Source organism: Neoarius graeffei, chromosome 1, assembly GCF_027579695.1.
Source record: "Neoarius graeffei isolate fNeoGra1 chromosome 1, fNeoGra1.pri, whole genome shotgun sequence".
NCBI classification, from domain to species: domain Eukaryota; kingdom Metazoa; phylum Chordata; class Actinopteri; order Siluriformes; family Ariidae; genus Neoarius; species Neoarius graeffei.
The window spans coordinates 84,944,881-84,962,784 of NC_083569.1; the positions used below are offsets into that span (position 1 = coordinate 84,944,881).

Genomic DNA, 17,904 nt, shown 5'->3' on the forward strand with positions numbered 1-17,904 from the left:
CCAACAGAGTGCTCGGCCAGACGTTCCCAGCAGACCCTCACCATACGTTTGGGCCTGCCAGGTCTGTCCAGCTTCCTCCTCCGCCAGCGGATCCAACTCACCACCAGGTGGTGATCAGTTGACAACTCAGCCCCTCTCTTCACCCGAGTGTCCAAGACATAGGGTCGGAGATCAGATGACACGACTACAAAGTCGATCATCGACCTCCGACCTAAGGTGTCCTGGTGCCACGTGCACTTATGGACACCCCTATGCTCGAACATGGTGTTCGTTATGGACAAACTGTGACTAGCACAGAAGTCCAATAACAAAACACCACTCGGGTTCAGATCGGGGAGGCCGTTCCTCCCAACCACGCCCCTCCAGGTGTCACTGTCATCGCCCACGTGAGCATTGAAGTCCCCCAGTAGCACAATGGAGTCCCCAGTCTGAGCACCCCTCAGTACCTCTCCCAGGGACTCCAAGAAGGCCGGATACTCTATACTGCTATTTGGCCCGTAGGCACAAACAACAGCAAGAGCCCTCTCCCCAATCCGAAGGCGCAGAGAGGCGACCCTCTCGTTCACTGGGGTAAACTCCAACACATGGCGGCTGAGCTGGGGAGCTATAAGGAAGCCCACACCAGCCCGCCGCCGCTCACCATGGGCGACTCCAGAGAAGTGGAAAGTCCAGCCCCTCTCGAGGAGCTGGGTTCCAGAGCCCAAGCTGTGCGTGGAGGTGAGCCCGACTATCTCTAGCCGGTACCTCTCAACCTCCCGCACAAGCTCAGGCTCCTTCCCCCCCAGCGAAGTGACATTCCATGTCCCAACAGCCAGCCGCTGTGTCCGGGGGTCAGGTCGTCGAGGCCCCTGCCTTCGACTGCCACCCAATCCACACTGCACCAAACCCCTACTGCTACCTCTGTGGGTGGTGAACCCACAGGAGGTCGGGCCCACGTCGCCTCTTCGGGCTGAGCCCGGCCGGGCCCCATGGGCAAAGGCCCGACCACCAAGCGCTCGCATACGAGCCCCAACCCCGGGCCTGGCTCCAGGGTGGGGCCCCGGCTGCGTCCTACCGGGCGACGTCACGGTCCTGGATTTTTTCTCCATAGGGGTTTTTTGGTGAACTGCTCTTGGTCTGGCCTGTCACCTAGGACCTGTCTGCCTTGGGAAACCCTAACAGGGGCATAATGCCCCCGACAACATAGCTCCTAGGATCATTCAAGCACACAAACCCCTCCACCACAATAAGGTGGCAGTTCTAGGAGGGGGGGACATTCAGTGTCCCGGATTTTTATTTTTTTTTCCGGGACAGACCATGAAAATCCGGGACAATCAGGAAAAACCGGGACAGGTGGCAACACTAGATCCATCCTGATGCTCTATGTCCTGCTGGAGTCTCATCACATTGCTCCTGCAGAGGACAGCCCCATATGGACAGTTGAAAGTCACACTTGGAAGACGCTCTGGACACTTACAGTAATGCTTTTATGGCTGAGGACTACAGTTGACTTGCTAACTTTAAGTCTGCAGTTGTCATGAACAGTTTTGCACTCAAGTTTCCATCAATGAAGATTTATAACATCAACGAAACTGACTTCATGTTAAAACTGTTAATGTTCTAGTCATGTTGTCTGTTGTTGCCCAAATGAGGATGGGTTCCCTTTTGAGTCTGGTTCTTCTCAAGGTTTCTTCCTCATGTCGTCTGAGGGAGTTTTCCCTTGCCACCGTCACCACAGGCTTGCTCATTGGGGATAGATTAGGGATAAAATTAGCTCATGTTTAAAGTCATTCTAATTCTGTAAAGCTGCTTTGCGAGAATGTCTATTGTTAAAAGCACTATACAAATAAACTTGACTTGACCTTCAATAACTAAAGAGCTTCATTTTAAGTTTGTTCATAATATATATCCCTCAGGTGAACTCCTGAGACAAAGATTCAACTTTGATCAAAATAATTGCACATTCTGTGACAATGAAATAGAAAGCATGGATCACTTATTTTTCTTCTGTCTGTATAACAAGACCTTTTTGGTGTGACATGCATGATTGGTTCGAAGCAAAATCTCTTTTCTTACACAATTTATCAGAAATGAGGTTACATTTGGAATAATAATGGAGGCTCAAGAGATTGAATTTCTCTTAAATATTTTAGTTATTCTGGACAAATGTTATCTTCATAAATGTAAATATATTAAAATACAAATCTTCTTGATTTTCGAGAGAACTATCATATTACAAATAATTAAAATTAATGAAAAATAAAACAGAGCAGAAATTACTGAATATTATTCTTAAACTTGTTAGAAATTACCCCTTAGTTGTGTGGTGTTGTTTTGTTCAGTTAACATTGTGTGCTCTTTTTGTGCTTGCCATATATTATTGTACATTTCCTGCCTCAGTTTAAAAAAGAAAGCAAATCAGTAAATCGTGGTGTATTTCATGTGACAGCGCCCCCTAGAGGAGACACACAACTTACATGAAGTATAAAAGCTTCAAACTGCGGAAGCGTCGAGGTCGAACTTCCGGTGTGGATTTGTTCCAGAAGTGAAAATCAGCCTTAACAGAAGCCTCACAAATCAGATCAAATAAATTTATTTGTTTAAAGTCACAGGGTTATACGATAGTACAATGTTTATTTCTCTGTAATGTTTCAGAAATCTCAGCGAATTCAAAAAAGCAGAAATTTCTTCCACATATCACCTTCAAGGATTTTAACAAACTATCTGAAACATTTAGGAATTACAGACATTTTTACACATTTACTCCATTTTCACAGGCTCAAAAGTAATTGGACAGACTGAAATGCTAATAAATATAAGGATTATTTTTAATACTTGGATCATTATCCAGGGGCGGCACGGTGGTGTAGTGGTTAGTACTGTCACCGCACAGCAAGAAGGTTCTGGGTTCGAGCCCAGTGGCTGCCGGGGGGGGGTTCTGTGTGGAGTTTGCATGTTCTCCCCGTGTCTGTGTGGGTTTCCTCCGGGTGCTCCGGTTTCCCCCACAGTCCAAAGACATGCAGGTTAGGTTAACTGGCGACTCTAAATTGACCGTGAGTGTGAATGGTTGTTTGTCTCTATGTGTCAGCCCTGCGATGACCTGGCGACTTTCATCCATAGTCAGGTGGGATAGGCTCCAGCTTGCCCACGACCCTGTAGGACAGGATAAGATAATGTATGGATGGATCATAATCCATCTGTACTGAAACTTCAAAGTGATTCTCTTTGGGTTTTTTTTTTTCAAGTACAAATATAAAATAAGCTTAAAAAAAAACAGATACATAACTGACATAATCACACATTTCATTCAGTTGTATGATTGTGGAACTTCATTACAATTCAAATATTAATAAAGATCATTTACAGTTCACACTGATATTAAAATGATCAATAACATTTGTTAAAAGCAGCTGCTGATATCTGTGTGGATAAAACTGAACAAACGTGTTTCTCCTTTCAAAAAAAACATTATTGTTTTATTTAGGACTAAAAATGTTCCTTAAAAATACAGCATGACCAAAACAAGTGTGAATCAGGAATACAATAATTCTCACCATGTGATCATGAATGAATGAAGTCCCCATTTGGGCCAAATGCTGCCATCTGCTGGGACAAAGATGAAATGACGTGGCCCACGATCTTCTCCGATAATCACGATAATCTGCAGGAGAAATAAACCACATTATTGTTATTTCATGTGCAGTTTGAATGACTGTATAAATCCACATGAGCAGAGGTGAAGTCAGGGAGGCGGAGACAAACTGCACTGTGATCATATGAGGAACCGCCCCTTTATCAACCCCTACAAAGGGAACAAGGAAGGGACTAAAGTCAAAATGAAAGCAGTTACAGCTCACATCGAGAAGAAACCCTTATTTTCACATTAATTTCTGAAATGAACTGCAGGATTTTCACCGACTCTAAAATATAAACACAGACAATTCTCACTCCCTGAAAAGAGGCGAGTAAAATAAAGGTATGTTCTTCAGTGAATGTTTTATAGTTCAGAGGTTTTGTCAGAGTGTGATTTATCAGGATAAACTGTACATGTTAACAATGTCAGACAGAGACAGAGTCTCTAACACACTGCTGAAACACTGACACTGAAATACAAGCTGATAAGTGTTTTTATTGAGTTTAGTTTAAAAACTGTGTCTTTAATGATCAGTGATCAACCGAGACAACAAAGCTGAAAATCAGGTTTAAAGGTTGCTGTGTTTTATTAACTGCTCAAAACTAAACTGATTCCAGCATGAACACTGAAATACAAGTTAAAATACAATTATACTTTATACTGTGTGTGTGTGTGTGTGTGTGTGTGTGTGTGTGTGTGTGTTGGAAGTCCAGAGGTGATGACTGGGTGAAACATAAACACTTATAGAAACATATCAGTCAGTGAGAAACTGTGAATGATCCAGTTCCTGAGCTGAGAGCTGTGAGAATGATCAGTGAAATCCTGTGTTTATTACAATCTAAAGAAGATGAGAATGTCTACGTGTGTTTTATACCACAGTCTAAATGCTTCCAGTGTCATTGCTGAGGTTTAACACTGCAGACAGGCCTGTGGAGTCAAACAGACTAATCAGTAACACCTCATACTGTTACATGTGTGAACTGAATGATGTGATTTCTGACTGAAAAGGTTCGAAACACAGGAGGAAGAAAATGGCTGAATCTTCATCACCAGCAAAAGACAGAAGAAGGAGCAGCATGGATGAATCACGTTCATGTAAGTTATACAGCTCATACATGATTGTTTATGCTTATTAAATAGTTATGTAGCAGTAAGTTACTGTTTCTGTCGTAACAACTAATTCACAGGAACTTTTACTGCATGGTGGATGAGCAACATCATTTAATGAAGGACTATTGGGAAATTTTGGCTGAAATGAAGGGTTAGGGGCGGCACGGTGGTGTAGTGGTTAGCGCTGTCGCCTCACAGCAAGAAGGTCCTGGGTTCGAGCCCCGGGGCTGGCGAGGGCCTTTCTGTGCGGAGTTTGCATGTTCTCCCCGTGTCCGCGTGGGTTTCCTCCGGGTGCTCCGGTTTCCCCCACAGTCCAAAGACATGCAGGTTAGGTTAACTGGTGACTCTAAATTGACCGTAGGTGTGAATGTGAGTGTGAATGGTTGTCTGTGTCTATGTGTCAGCCCTGTGATGACCTGGCGACTTGTCCAGGGTGTACCCCGCCTTTCGCCCGGAGTCAGCTGGGATAGGCTCCAGCTTGCCTGCGACCCTGTAGAAGGATAAAGCGGCTAGAGATAATGAGATGAGATGAGATGAGAATGAGACATATTTAAATACATAAAGATATTCAATAATTAGATATGTGGTTAAATGTGACAGTAAATAAATTGTACTGGGGAAGGATTGGGGCAGAAATAAATAAATGTGACAATTTTTTGTTCTGATTGAAATGTTTATTTATTGAAACAAAAGTGAATGACAAAAAAGTAACATGAAATAAATAAAAATGAGCATCCTCTCTGAAATCTGTCACTTTCACCCATCCTTATTAAAATCTGACGAAACTCCATGTGTAATTAAATAAAATTTCTTTACAAACTAAAAAGACAAAAATAGTAAATATATAGAACCTCATCTCATTATCTCTAGCCGCTTCATCCTGTTCTACAGGGTCGCAGGCAAGCAGGAGCCTATCCCAGCTGACTACGGGCGAAAGGCGGGGTACACCCTGGACAAGTCGCCAGGTCATCACAGGGCTGACACATAGAGAGACACAACCATTCACACTCACATTCACACCTACGGTCAATTTAGAGTCACCAGTTAACCTAACCTGCATATCTTGGGACTGTGGGGGAAACCGGAGCACCTGGAGGAAACCCACGCGAACACAGGGAGAACATGCAAACTCCACACAGAAAGGCCCTCGCCGGCCACGGGGCTCGAACCCGGACCTTCTTGCTGTGAGGCGACAGTGCTAACCACTACACCACCATGCCGCCCCATATATAGAACCTGATAAAGAAATATGCACAGACATTACCTCATAATGTACAATATTCTTTTGTGAATTCTGTTACTGAATAATGTAGGATGGTGTCAGGGTGCAGGCACTTACAACTCTATGTGCAGGGGAGAGCGGGGAAGCAAACTGGAGACCAAGCCAAATCACAAGATGAGAATTGTAGTGGAGAAAACAGGCAGGGGTCGATCAATCAGCACACAGAGCAATACAGACTAGACTAGAGAGTGTGTTGAGAATAACGAGAAACAGGGTCAAGGAAACTAGAAGGCAAATAGAGTAAACAAACAGCTTGGTACACAGGAGTGAAGACTGGACAATACTTCGCGTCTTTGAGGTGTGAGAGAGGGGTTTAGTAGCAGGGATAGTGATTAGTGGAATCACAGACAGGTGTAATTAGAACTCAGGTGACAGAGGGCGCTGTGGATTTTAAGGTTGTAATTATTAGGGTCCATGTTTGTAGTCCGTCTTGAGCTGTCGCTCTTAACGTTATTACTGACAGAAACACCCCACCCCCGGGGGAGTTCCCTCCGGGAGCTAAACACTTCCTGAGGCGGCCTCTCCCCCTTGGTGCAGGCTTGTTGGGTTAATGATACTCTTGAGTTAAGAGAGAATCTAAGATGTCCTTGGCTCCCACCCAGCTTCGCTCCTCGGGTCCGTAGCCCTCCCAATCTACCAGGTACTCTAGTTGACCCCTTCTGCATCTAGAGTCGAGGATCTTGTTTACCTGGTAGATGGACCCTCTTTCAGGGCATAGGGGGAGATATTTTGGGTGGGAATATTTTGGTGAGTGACTTCGTGAAAGAAAAGTATTTTATTGTTGGAGTGATGCACTGATTCTGTATAAGAGGAATAAAGCACTCAAGCCTGAACAGTTTTATGGAAAAATAATCAGCTCTGGGAGGAAAACAACTTTGTCATTCTTGTTAATGCAGGAGGTTCTGGGTTTTATTTCTGATGTAAGATCTACAGTACACTTGTAAATACCTTTGACTGTAAAATTCATTCAAGTATTCTACAAAAATGGTTTGACCAAAACATTAAATGACGCCCTGATAAATGCCTTTCGATGTCAACTGTGAGTTTAGAATAAAAAGCCTTTTTGGGATCAGTCCTGAAAAACGTGTAGAAATTCTGGTGTGTGATTTTTACACCTACACTACAGATGCAGCGGACTGAATAGAGACAAGGTTGAAACAAATTCCAGTATTTCTACACTATTTATAAACAATGTGTAACTCTTTATTTTATTATAAACCCTAGTTTCTGGTGACTCTAGTAGTCTCCTGTCTGAAGAGCAGCTGCTGTGTTCGATCTGTCTGGATGTGTTCACTGATCCAGTCACCACTCCATGTGGACACAACTTCTGTAAGAGCTGCCTTACACAGTGCTGGGAGAAGAGTCTACACTGTCACTGTCCATTATGTAAAGAGAAATTCACCAAGAAACCTGAACTGAAGATTAATACAACACTCAGAGAGGTTGCAGATCTCTTCAAGAAGAAACATGGTCCTGATAAACCTCAGGTTCTGTGTGATGCCTGCACTGGAGAGAAGCTGAAGGCCCTGAAATCCTGTCTGGATTGTTCTGCAAGTTTGTGTAAAATTCATCTAGAGTTTCATAGTAATATGCCCAAACATAAAAAACACAAACTAATAAACCCTGTGGAGAACCTGGAGGACTACATGTGCCAGAAACATGAGAGACCGCTAGAGCTGTTCTGTAGAGATGATCAGACGTGTGTGTGTCAGTTCTGCACTGAGACAGACCACAAGAATCACAACACTGTTCCTATAGAGGAGGAGAGCGAAGGGAGGAAGGTGAGAAATTCATTAACATCAAATTTAGACATAATTATAGATAACACAAATTAATTTATCCAGTGGTAGAGCAGATTGGAAATTTCTGAGATCAAATTCCAGGACAAAGGTACAAAAGTATTAAAAATATCAATTATTTATCTTCTGCTCTGTCCTCAGACTCAGCTGGGGGAAACACAGACAGATGTGCAGCAGATGATTCGGGACCGACTGAAGAAGATCCAAGAGATCAAACACTCAGTCGAGCTCAGCAAAGTGTGTGGAAAATAGTTTAAGTATTGTTTGCTTGAATCTGTAGAAATTAACGATCTGCAATAAATATTAGTTCATTATTCAGTGTGATGTAAAGAAAGTGAAAATGTATTGCTTCTTTAGAGAAGCACAGAGAAAGAGAAAGCAGACAGTGTTGAAGTCTTCACTGCTCTGATTCGCTCCATTGAGAGAAGTCAGGCTGAGCTGCTCGAGGTGATGGAGGAGAAGCAGAGAGCAGCAGAGAGGCAGGCTGAAGGACTCATTAAAGAGCTGAAGCAGGAAATCACTGTGCTAAAGAGGAGAGACACTGAGCTGGAGCAGCTCTCACACACTGAGGAGCATCTCCACCTCCTACAGGTCAGTGTTCCTCTCTCTGCTCACTGGCAATGCAGAACATCACAGAACAACACTCACCATGCTGAGGGATTTCTCCTCTCTCCTGCTCTACTGTAGATTTACTCCTCCATGTGCAGCCCTCCACACACCAAGAACTGGACTGAGATCAGTATTAACACTCATCTGAGTGGGGACACTGTGAGGACAGCTCTGTCTCAGCTTCAGCAGACTCTGAATGAGAAGTTGACAGAAACAGGTGAGAAATTTTCAGAATGAACTTTTTTTGTGACATAAATCTAAAATGTGTTCTATACAAACCATCTGAAATCTAATGAAAGTGATGTTTTGTTGTAATTATTTTCCACAGAACTGAAGAGGATTCAGCAGTATGCAGGTACAGTGAGGTTTCTGTTTCCTCTCATATTAAAATGTACAGATCATCATTACACCACTGCATCATCAGACTTATTTTCATCTGTAGATCTCTCCAGCTAAAAGGAAGTCTTAAAGTGTCTCTCATTATCCTCCTCACTACACTGTAAAAACGAAAATGTTGAGAAAACTCAAATTATCAAGGAAACATGATGCAATAGATTTTTGAATTGTCTCAACTTTTGACTACTGTCATTGACTTTTACTAGTTTTCAAGTTTAGACAAGAGTTCTGCAGACTTTAATTTTCTTGTTCACATAATTTTGATAATCTTGCAAGGCTAACCATGAAATTCTTGCTTCAATAACATGTATTTCTATCTTCAACAAATACAGAAATTCCTGCTGAATAAATACACAATTCTTGATTCAGTGAGATAGAAATGTTGCTTTATAAATCAATAAAAATGCATGTTGCTGTAATAAATAAATTAATATTTAAATAAAATGAAGAGCACAAAGCGTTAAGTTAGCCGATACTATGTTTATTCCTCTTGGTAAACATCGTGGTGAACAGGACACGCATACATAAAATAATTGCCTGTCCAAGTGTATCCTGAAGTTGTAAATGAGCGCTAATCACAATGAACTAGACAAGTTTAAAATTGCACAAACATTGAGATTTTAGTAGAGATGAAAGTGGAGCAAAGAAAAAAATCCTGAACTTTTGAAAGTTAAACTAAGATGGGGGGGCAATCCCCCGAAAAAAAATTTAATAACATAACACGCAAAACCCTGCATTCTAGTACTTATTTTCACTCAAGTTATAACTTTTAAGCCTTTTTCTTTCATGTACATTAATGATTAACCTGTCAAAAATATCAAATTTAATTCCCCTCGTTAATGAGTAATTTTAGGAGTGCATTTAGAAAACGCGGTGATTTTCCTGCAACACAGTTCATTACTTTGAAAAAAATCAGACAGTTGAAGGTAAAGTCAGCAAAATCCCAAAACAGTGCTGTTAAAAAGTAAAGGTCTGTTAGAGTTTCTAAAGCTTTCAGGTTTCAGTGTTGGGGACATTGAGCCTCGTTTATCAATCTTTTGGTAGAGTTGTGCGTTTGCAGAAGCTAAAGTGAACTAAACATTTCCAATTCAGATTTATGCGAACTGAAGCCAATTGTTTACATTATAGTTCGTATTGTCTGTAAATTTAAACACACCAATGCATACCAAATTTCTCATGTAAATCAGGGGCGTAGGGTGTGTGTGTGTGTGTGTGTGTCACACATTGACTGGCAGCCGAGTGCATTATGTAACAAAAAACCGGCTTAGAAACCGGCTCTTCCATTATTGCTGTTTCTTCCACGTTTTCTTGATGTTGTGTTCTGGAAACGGCACTAAAACTTGGCTTCAAAGCCACAAAATGCAACTTTGATGGAAAAAAATATAATAAATTGCTGACCTCTCTTCACGTCGAAAGAAGGAGGAAAGTTTAGCTTGTTTTGACATGGCGAATTATTAACACAAGAGGAAATACTTGTAATTCGCAACTAAAAAGACTGCAGCTCCACTGGCAGCTTGAACATGCTTTCTAGTGCGATTGTGTTGCGCAGAACGGTGTCAGTCCTGCGCGCGCCTTAGCTCGTGCACCTGAAGGCGCGCTAACGAGCTCCGGCACGCGCGCCGTTATCAAAGAACACCTGTCTTTAATCAGTGAACTGTGTTTGGGCTATTTAAGGACCGCGCCCATGCAAGGACGATGCGAAGTATTACGCCGCGTCTAGGAACGCGAAAAATCCGAAAAATACATTTCTCCATTCGGGAAACCGGAGATTTTCAAGAGGTCCAGAAACCGGTGTTTACCTGTTATTAAAATGCGTGTTAAGATATGTAAATGCTACAAATGATCCTCACTACTGGATGATGATTTAATCTTTTTTATCTGCAAACTCACATCACACACTGTGTGTTTCTCTCAGTGGATGTGACTCTGGATCCTGATACAGCAAATCCATATCTCATCCTGTCTGCTGATGGAAAACAAGTGACAGATGGAGACGAGCGGCAGAATCTCACTGATACACCACAGAGGTTTGATAAAGATCTCGGTGTTGTGGGAAAGCAGAGTTTCTCCTCAGGGAGATTTTATTATGAGGTGCAGGTCAGAGGGAAAACTAAGTGGGTATTAGGAGTTGTGAGAGAGAACATTAACAGGAAGGGGAGGATTACAGCGAAACCTCAGGATGGATTCTGGACTGTGGGACTGTGTGATGAGAATCAGTACTGGGCTCTTGCTGATCCCCTTGTCCCCCTCACACTGAGAGAGACGGTGGAGACGGTGGGGGTGTTTGTGGGTTATGATGAGGGTCTGGTCTCCTTTTATGATGTGAAGTCCAGATCTCATATCTACTCTTTCACTGCTCAGTCTTTCACTGAGAAACTCTATCCATTCTTCTGTCCTTGTTTAAATGATGGAGGTAAAAATTCAGCCCCACTGATCATCTCTCCTGTATTAAAGACTGAATGAATTTTCAACTCATAAATTTAATCATCTATTAAATGGTGAGAATAAACAGAAATTTTACATTTTCTGGTTAATTTTCGTAAAACATTTTCTCCTTTAAAATGCTGTACAGTGTATTTTAAGAGCTGGGTTACTTTTTTGCAGAAACAATTTTACTCCTACTGTCTGTTGTTAAACATTTTGATTGTGGAACTTGCCATGACAAATCAAATATTAATAAAGATTATTTACAGTTCACACTGAGTTTTACTGCAGAATTTAATCTGATCAGTAAAATGTATGAAGTTCAGCTGCTGATGTCTGTGTAAATAAAACCGAACAAAACTGTTTCTCCTTCAGACCTCATCAAACACAAACAAACTTGTATTTTATTTCGAAATAAAAGTGTCAGGGTTTTTCTGTTCTTCAAAATAGAAATGAATGAAGAAATGAATCCTCAATCTGCACTAAATCCTTCAACTGTTGGTACAAAGGTGAAATGATGCAGGCCATTTGGGCTGAAAATGTTAAATTAAAACAAATATGTTAAATGTAGGATGGCAGAGGGAGTCTCATTAGCAGAGCTCCAGCGGAGCACCATACCTAAGAAAAAATGGTAAACCCATCGAGTCGATTTTTTTGGGGGTTTGTATGTGTACTGTACCACCAGCAGTGGAATAGCCAGGATTTTTTACATGGGGTGGCCAAAGCGGGGCCAAGGATATACAAGGGGTGGCCATGCTGTGACTAAATAAAGGGGGGGGGTCCTCCCCCGGGAAATTTTGAATTAGCTAGATTTGATTTCCTGTATTCTGATGTATCTGGTGGCATATCTGGTGCCGAACTCATGAACAAAACCCATGTGACTCAAGAGGTCAGAAATCTCATCTCATTATCTCTAGCCGCTTTATCCTGTTCAACAGGGTCGCAGGTGAGCTGGAGCCTATCCCAGCTGACTCCGGGCGAAAGGCGGGGTACACCCTGGACAAGTCGCCAGGTCATCACAGGGCTGACACATAGACACAGACAACCATTCACACTCACATTCACACCTACGGTCAATTTAGAGTCACCAGTTAACCTAACCTGCATGTCTTTGGACTGTGGGGGAAACCGGAGCACCTGGAGGAAACCCACACGGACACGGGGAGAACATGCAAACTCCGCACAGAAAGGCCCTCGCTGGCCACGGGGCTCGAACCCGGACCTTCTTGCTGTGAAGTGACAGCGCTAACCACGATACCACCGTGCCGCCCAGGTCAGAAATTAATGTATTAATTTATTTATGTAACTGTGGCAGCGGGGGCGTGGTCAAGCGCCGGTCTGTGACAGGAGGGCGGAGTCAGGGAAGGTAAGTGGCAGAATCGCTACACCTGAGGGCAATTAACCTGTGTTTGTGTGTCTTCCCAGTGACCGCGCCCTATGTGAGGAGGGAGAGCAAGAGCGGAAGAGCTCATCCCTGAACCAGACGCCGGTTGTGTGTGTGTCTGTGCGTGATTCAGTATTGTTAGACTGAAAAGTGTGGCAATAAAGCCAAGTCATAAACCTGATCTCTGTCCTGCCGTCCTCTGTGCTCCACCCACACATAGGGAGTCCTACAGTGGTGCCGAAACCCGGGAAAGTGGAGCACCAACCCAGCAGCCCCATGGAATCCTCCCCATTCGCCGACCTGGTCCACGCCCTCACCACGGCTCAGCAAAGCCAGCACCAGGCGCTCGCCACACTCCGAAAGGAATAAGAGCGGTACTTCGAAGCCCTGGTGCTGGCCCAGCAGGAAGATCGCAAGGCGCTCCGGCATCTCCTCGCATCGGCGGGGTCCACCAGCGCTCCGGCCGCGGGCCCGTCTCCCCTCACTGTCACCAAGATGGGCCCGCAGGACGACCCCGAGGCGTTCCTTACGTTGTTTGAACAGGTCGCCGAAGCCTCGGGGTGGCCGATGGAGCAGTGCGTGGCGCGCCTCCTCCCCCTGCTCACGGGAGAGGCACAGCTGGCCGCGCTACAGCTCCCCGCCGACCGCCGGCTGGCCTACGCAGACCTCCGCCGGGCCGTCCTCCAGCGTGTGGGGTGCACCCCAGAACAACAGCGCCAGCGCTTCTGCGCAATGCAGTTGGAGGAAGTCGGCCAGCCGTTCGTGTTCGGCCAGCAGCTCCGGGACGCCTGCTGGCGGTGGCTGAGGGCCGAGGGAATCGTTGACCAGGTGGTACTGGAACAGTTCATCGCCCACTTACCAGCAGGAACCGCGGAGTGGGTCCAGTGCCACCGCCCGGCATCGCTGGATCAGGCAGTCGAGCTGGCGGAGGATCATCTGGCGGCTGTCCCGGCGGCAGGACAGCAGATGACATCATCTCTTCTCTCCTCTTCTCTCTCTCTCTCTTTCCCCCTCCTCCTGTGTCCCGTCCTCGCCCCATTCCCCCACCGCGGAGGCGGGGGCCGGCACCACCCCAGCTGGCCCGCCGCACCCGCGGTGCCCTCCCATTTCTCCCTTCTGTGCCTGTCTCTCCCCCACCTCAGGTGAGTGAGCCCCAGATCACCGGTCCAGAGGGAAAGCCCGGGCCGGTTTGCTGGCGCTGCGGGGAACCGGACCACCTTCAACAGCAGTGCACAGCAATGGAAGTGGGCGCAGTGGTTCGGATCCCTGACACGCCAGAGGCCGCCCTTGATTGGGCCGGAGCGTATCATATACCGGTGAGTATCCAAGGGGCTACATATCAGGCGTTGGTGGATTCTGGTTGTAATCAGACCTCAATTCGCCAAAGCCTGGTTCAAAACGAGGCATTGGGGGGAGCACAAGGGGTGAAGGTGTTGTGTGTGCACGGGGATGTTCACCGCTACCCTTTGGTGTCGGTCCACATTATTTTCAGAGGGGAAAAATTTATAGTGAAGGCGGCGGTTAATCCTCGCCTTACCCACTCTTTAATTTTGGGGACTGATTGGCCGGGATTTCGGGGTTTAATGACGCGCCTAGTAGAGAGTGGGTCCTGCCATTTGACAGGGGGAGGTCCTGGTGTCGCTTTGGCGGGAGCAGCTGTCACAGAGCCATCTACGTCATCTCCGCGTCAGAGTGAGGAGCCGCTGGCTCCTCCTCTCTCTATTGGGGAATCCCTCGTGGATTTCCCATTAGAGCAGTCGCGAGACGAGACTCTGCGGCATGCAATTGACCAAGTGAGAGTAATCGATGGTCAAACGCTCCAGCCGAACGCCACCCCGTCCTTCCCCTACTTCGCGATTATGAAGGATAGATTATACCGAGTGATGCAGGACACTCAAACTAAAGAGCGAGTCACGCAGCTTTTGATTCCAAAGAGCTGCCGGGAATTGGTATTCCAGGCGGCTCACTTTAATCCCAAGGCTGGACACTTGGGGCAGGATAAAACACTAGCCCGAATAATGGCCCGATTCTATTGGCCGGGGATTCGCGGCGATGTCCGTAGGTGGTGTACGGCATGCCGCGAAAGCCAGTTAGTAAATCTAGCGGCCATTCCAAAAGTGCCTTTGTGCCCCCTACCATTAATCGAGACCCCGTTTGAGAGAATTGGGATGGATCTTGTCGGGCCATTAGATCGGTCAGCACGAGGGTACCGCTTTATATTAGTTCTGGTGGACTATGCAACGCGATACCCGGAAGCAGTGCCTCTGCGCAATATCTCAGCACGCAGTATTGCAGAGGCACTCTTCCGCGTCATCTCCTGAGTTGGAATCCCGAAAGAGATTCTGACTGATCAAGGCACTACGTTTATGTCACGAACACTGCGCGAACTGTATGGGTTATTGGGGATTAAGCCGATCTGCACCAGCGTGTATCACCCACAAACGGATGGTTTAGTGGAATGGTTCAACCGCACCCTCAAAAACATTATTAAGAAATTCGTAAGTGAGGACGCGCGTAATTGGGATAAGTGGCTCGAACCCTTGCTGTTCTCAGTGCGAGAGGTCCCCCAAGCCTCCATGGGGTTCTCCCCGTTCGAATTATTATATGGGCGTAAGCCGCGCGGCATCCTGGACGTGCTGTGGGAAAATTGGGAGGAGGGACCTTCACAAAGTAAGAACGAAATTCAGTATGTTATGGACCTGCGCGCAAAACTCCACACGCTCACCCACCTAACTCAGGAGAATTTGCGGCAGGCCCTGGAACGGCAAGCCCGCCTGTACAACAAGGGTACGCGCCTTAGAGAGTTCACACCGGGAGATAAAGTACTCGTACTGTTGCCCACGTCGAGCTCCAAATTGATCGCCAAGTGGCAAGGACCCTTTGAGGTCACACGGCGAGTCGGGGACGTCGACTATGAGGTGAAGCGAACAGACAGGGGTGGGGTGCTACAGATTTACCACCTCAATCTGCTTAAACTCTGGAACGAGGAGGTCCCCGTGGCGTTGGTGTCGGTGGTTCTGGAGAAGGCGGAGCTGGGGCCGGAGGTTCAAAAAGGGACATTGGCATCACGTAACTCTCCGGTCCCCTGTGGAGACCACCTCTCCCCGACCCAACTCACGGAGGTCGCCCAGTTGCAGACCGAGTTTTCGGATGTGTTCTCGCCCCTGCCCAGTCACACTAACCTCATAGAGCACCACATAGAGACACCCCCGGGGGTGGTAGTGCGTAGCCGCCCTTACAGGCTACCCGAATACAAAAAAAGGTGGTTCGGGAAGAACTTCAGACCATGCTCGAAATGGGCATCGTCGAGGAGTCCCACAGTGACTGGAGCAGCCCGGTGGTCTTGGTACCCAAGGCCAATGGGTCGGTCCGGTTCTGTGTGGACTATAGAAAAGTCAGTGCGGTGTCTAAATTCAACGCGTACCCAATGCCTCGTATTGATGAGTTGCTCGACCAACTCGGCACTGCTCGCTTTTATTCGACACTGGATTTGACAAAGGGATATTGGCAGATCCCCTTGACTCCACTATCCCGAGAAAAAACGGCCTTTTCCACACCGTTTGGTTTACACCAATTCGTCACCCTTCCGTTTGGGCTGTTTGGGGTGCCCGCCACGTTTCAGCGGCTGATGGACAGAAACCTCGCCCTCATGCCACTTATGTGGCCGCGTATTTAGACGACATCATCATCTATAGTAATGACTGGCAGCGGCACCTTGAACATCTGAGGGCCGTCCTTAGGTCGCTGAGGCAAGCGGGGCTCACAGCCAACCCAAAAAAGTGTGCGATTGGGCAGGTGGAAGTGTGACCCCACTTGCACAAGGGGGTCACACCAGACACTGAAAGCAAAGGTTCACATACTTTTGCCACTCACAGATATGTAATATTGGATAATTTCCCTCAATAAATAAATGACAAAGTATAATATTTTTGTCTTTTTTGTTTAACTGGATTCTCTTTGTCTCCTTTTAGGACGTGTGTGAAAATCTGATGATGTTTTAGGTTATGCAGAAATATCAAAAATTCTAAAGGGTTCACAAACTTTCAAGCACCACTGTATAGAATATTCAAGAGTGTGGTGTTGCCATATGATTGGAAGATGTGATTTAAGAAGCCGAGGTATGTGTGTGTGAGACACAGGGTGTGTCAATGGGTGATGAAGCGTTACATCACTGGTCAGGATAGTCTTCTGAAAACAGAGAACAGATGTGCGAGTGAAGATAAGTTTCAAGGATTTAACTGGAACTTGACAAAACAACTAGCAAGCAAACTGACCAAAACCAGTGGCAAGCATGCCAAACAAATATCTCTGTCAGGTTACTTCCAGAAAACTTCACAATGTTAATGATTGTATCATTTTTATTCATTTAATATTAGTCCAAGTAAATGGTTTGTAAGAATAGAGATAAACCTTCAGTTAGGTAGTTACCTGGTGGTTACCATAACCCTGGTATATATACACTAGTGCATCTCAAACAATTGGAATATTGTGAAAAAGTTCAATATTTTCCATCAGTTAATTAAAAAAGGGAAAATGTAATATATTATAGATTAATTACATGCCAACTAAAATGTTTCAAGCATTTTTCTATTTTAATTTTGATTATTATGGCCAACAGGACAAAAAAAATCTCATATGAGAATATTTAATTTTGAGTCTGAGGGGTTTTTTTTAAATAAAAAGTAAAAATAAATCTGTCTAGTTCAGTACATGTTCAACAAGCATATATGGGCATACTGATCAGGTGTAATAATCAGACTTTTGACCATATAATGAAGTTAATTAGGCCTGTTATAATGTATTAGCACACAGACTGTAATTTGTCTTAAAGGTGCCCTTCCACCAAAAAACGTTTAATACTGGCTCTTTTTGAAATACCATAGTTCACTCCGAGTTGCATATGCATGCTGCATGTGAAAATGTAATTCTACCCCATTCCCTGTATTAGCTTATGAAAAAAAATAGTCGGAAAAATGAGCGAATCTGAAAAAGCCCTAGGAAGTTACGTCACTTCGAAAATTAGTATTCATGGCCTCGCCCACCTTGGCTTGCGACTGCCCATGGGAAGAAAGTTCGGATTTAAGCGCGAGGAGAGATAGCAGAGCCCATTTCGTCAGTAGCTAATGAAGAGGACCTAACAGCAAGTTGAAAACATGTCTGAACAAGTTCGTGCCTGTGTTATTTGTGGCAGTAACACATCAATGTTGCATTTCTTGCCCAAGATAGAAGAGGTGAAGAAGAAATGGTTGGAATTTATCTTTGGAACACCACCAGCGAAGTATAATGC

General features: G+C 45.2%; 1 protein-coding gene across 1 annotated transcript; it reads left to right on the forward strand.

Annotated features, from left to right (window-relative positions):
- Positions 1 to 3,801: 3,801 nt before the first annotated feature.
- LOC132889220 (E3 ubiquitin-protein ligase TRIM21-like) lies at positions 3,802 to 11,424 on the forward strand. The gene is made up of 8 exons (XM_060925491.1): positions 3,802 to 3,955; positions 4,622 to 4,708; positions 7,230 to 7,786; positions 7,946 to 8,041; positions 8,162 to 8,395; positions 8,492 to 8,630; positions 8,742 to 8,768; positions 10,725 to 11,424. Exons 2-8 carry the CDS (start codon positions 4,645 to 4,647, stop codon positions 11,270 to 11,272), a joined length of 1,665 nt encoding a protein of 554 aa, XP_060781474.1. The 5' UTR covers positions 3,802 to 3,955; positions 4,622 to 4,644; the 3' UTR covers positions 11,273 to 11,424.
- The last annotated feature ends 6,480 nt before the right edge of the window (positions 11,425 to 17,904 follow it).

Bases quoted from the DNA above. Each gene is read 5' to 3' on its own strand.
- LOC132889220 (XM_060925491.1), top strand. From the start codon at position 4,645: ATGGCTGAATCTTCATCACCAGCAAAAGACAGAAGAAGGAGCAGCATG. The intron at 4,709-7,229 runs GTAAGTTATACA...TATAAACCCTAG, and splicing joins CATGGATGAATCACGTTCAT to TTTCTGGTGACTCTAGTAGT. The intron at 8,631-8,741 runs GTGAGAAATTTT...TATTTTCCACAG, and splicing joins TGAGAAGTTGACAGAAACAG to AACTGAAGAGGATTCAGCAG.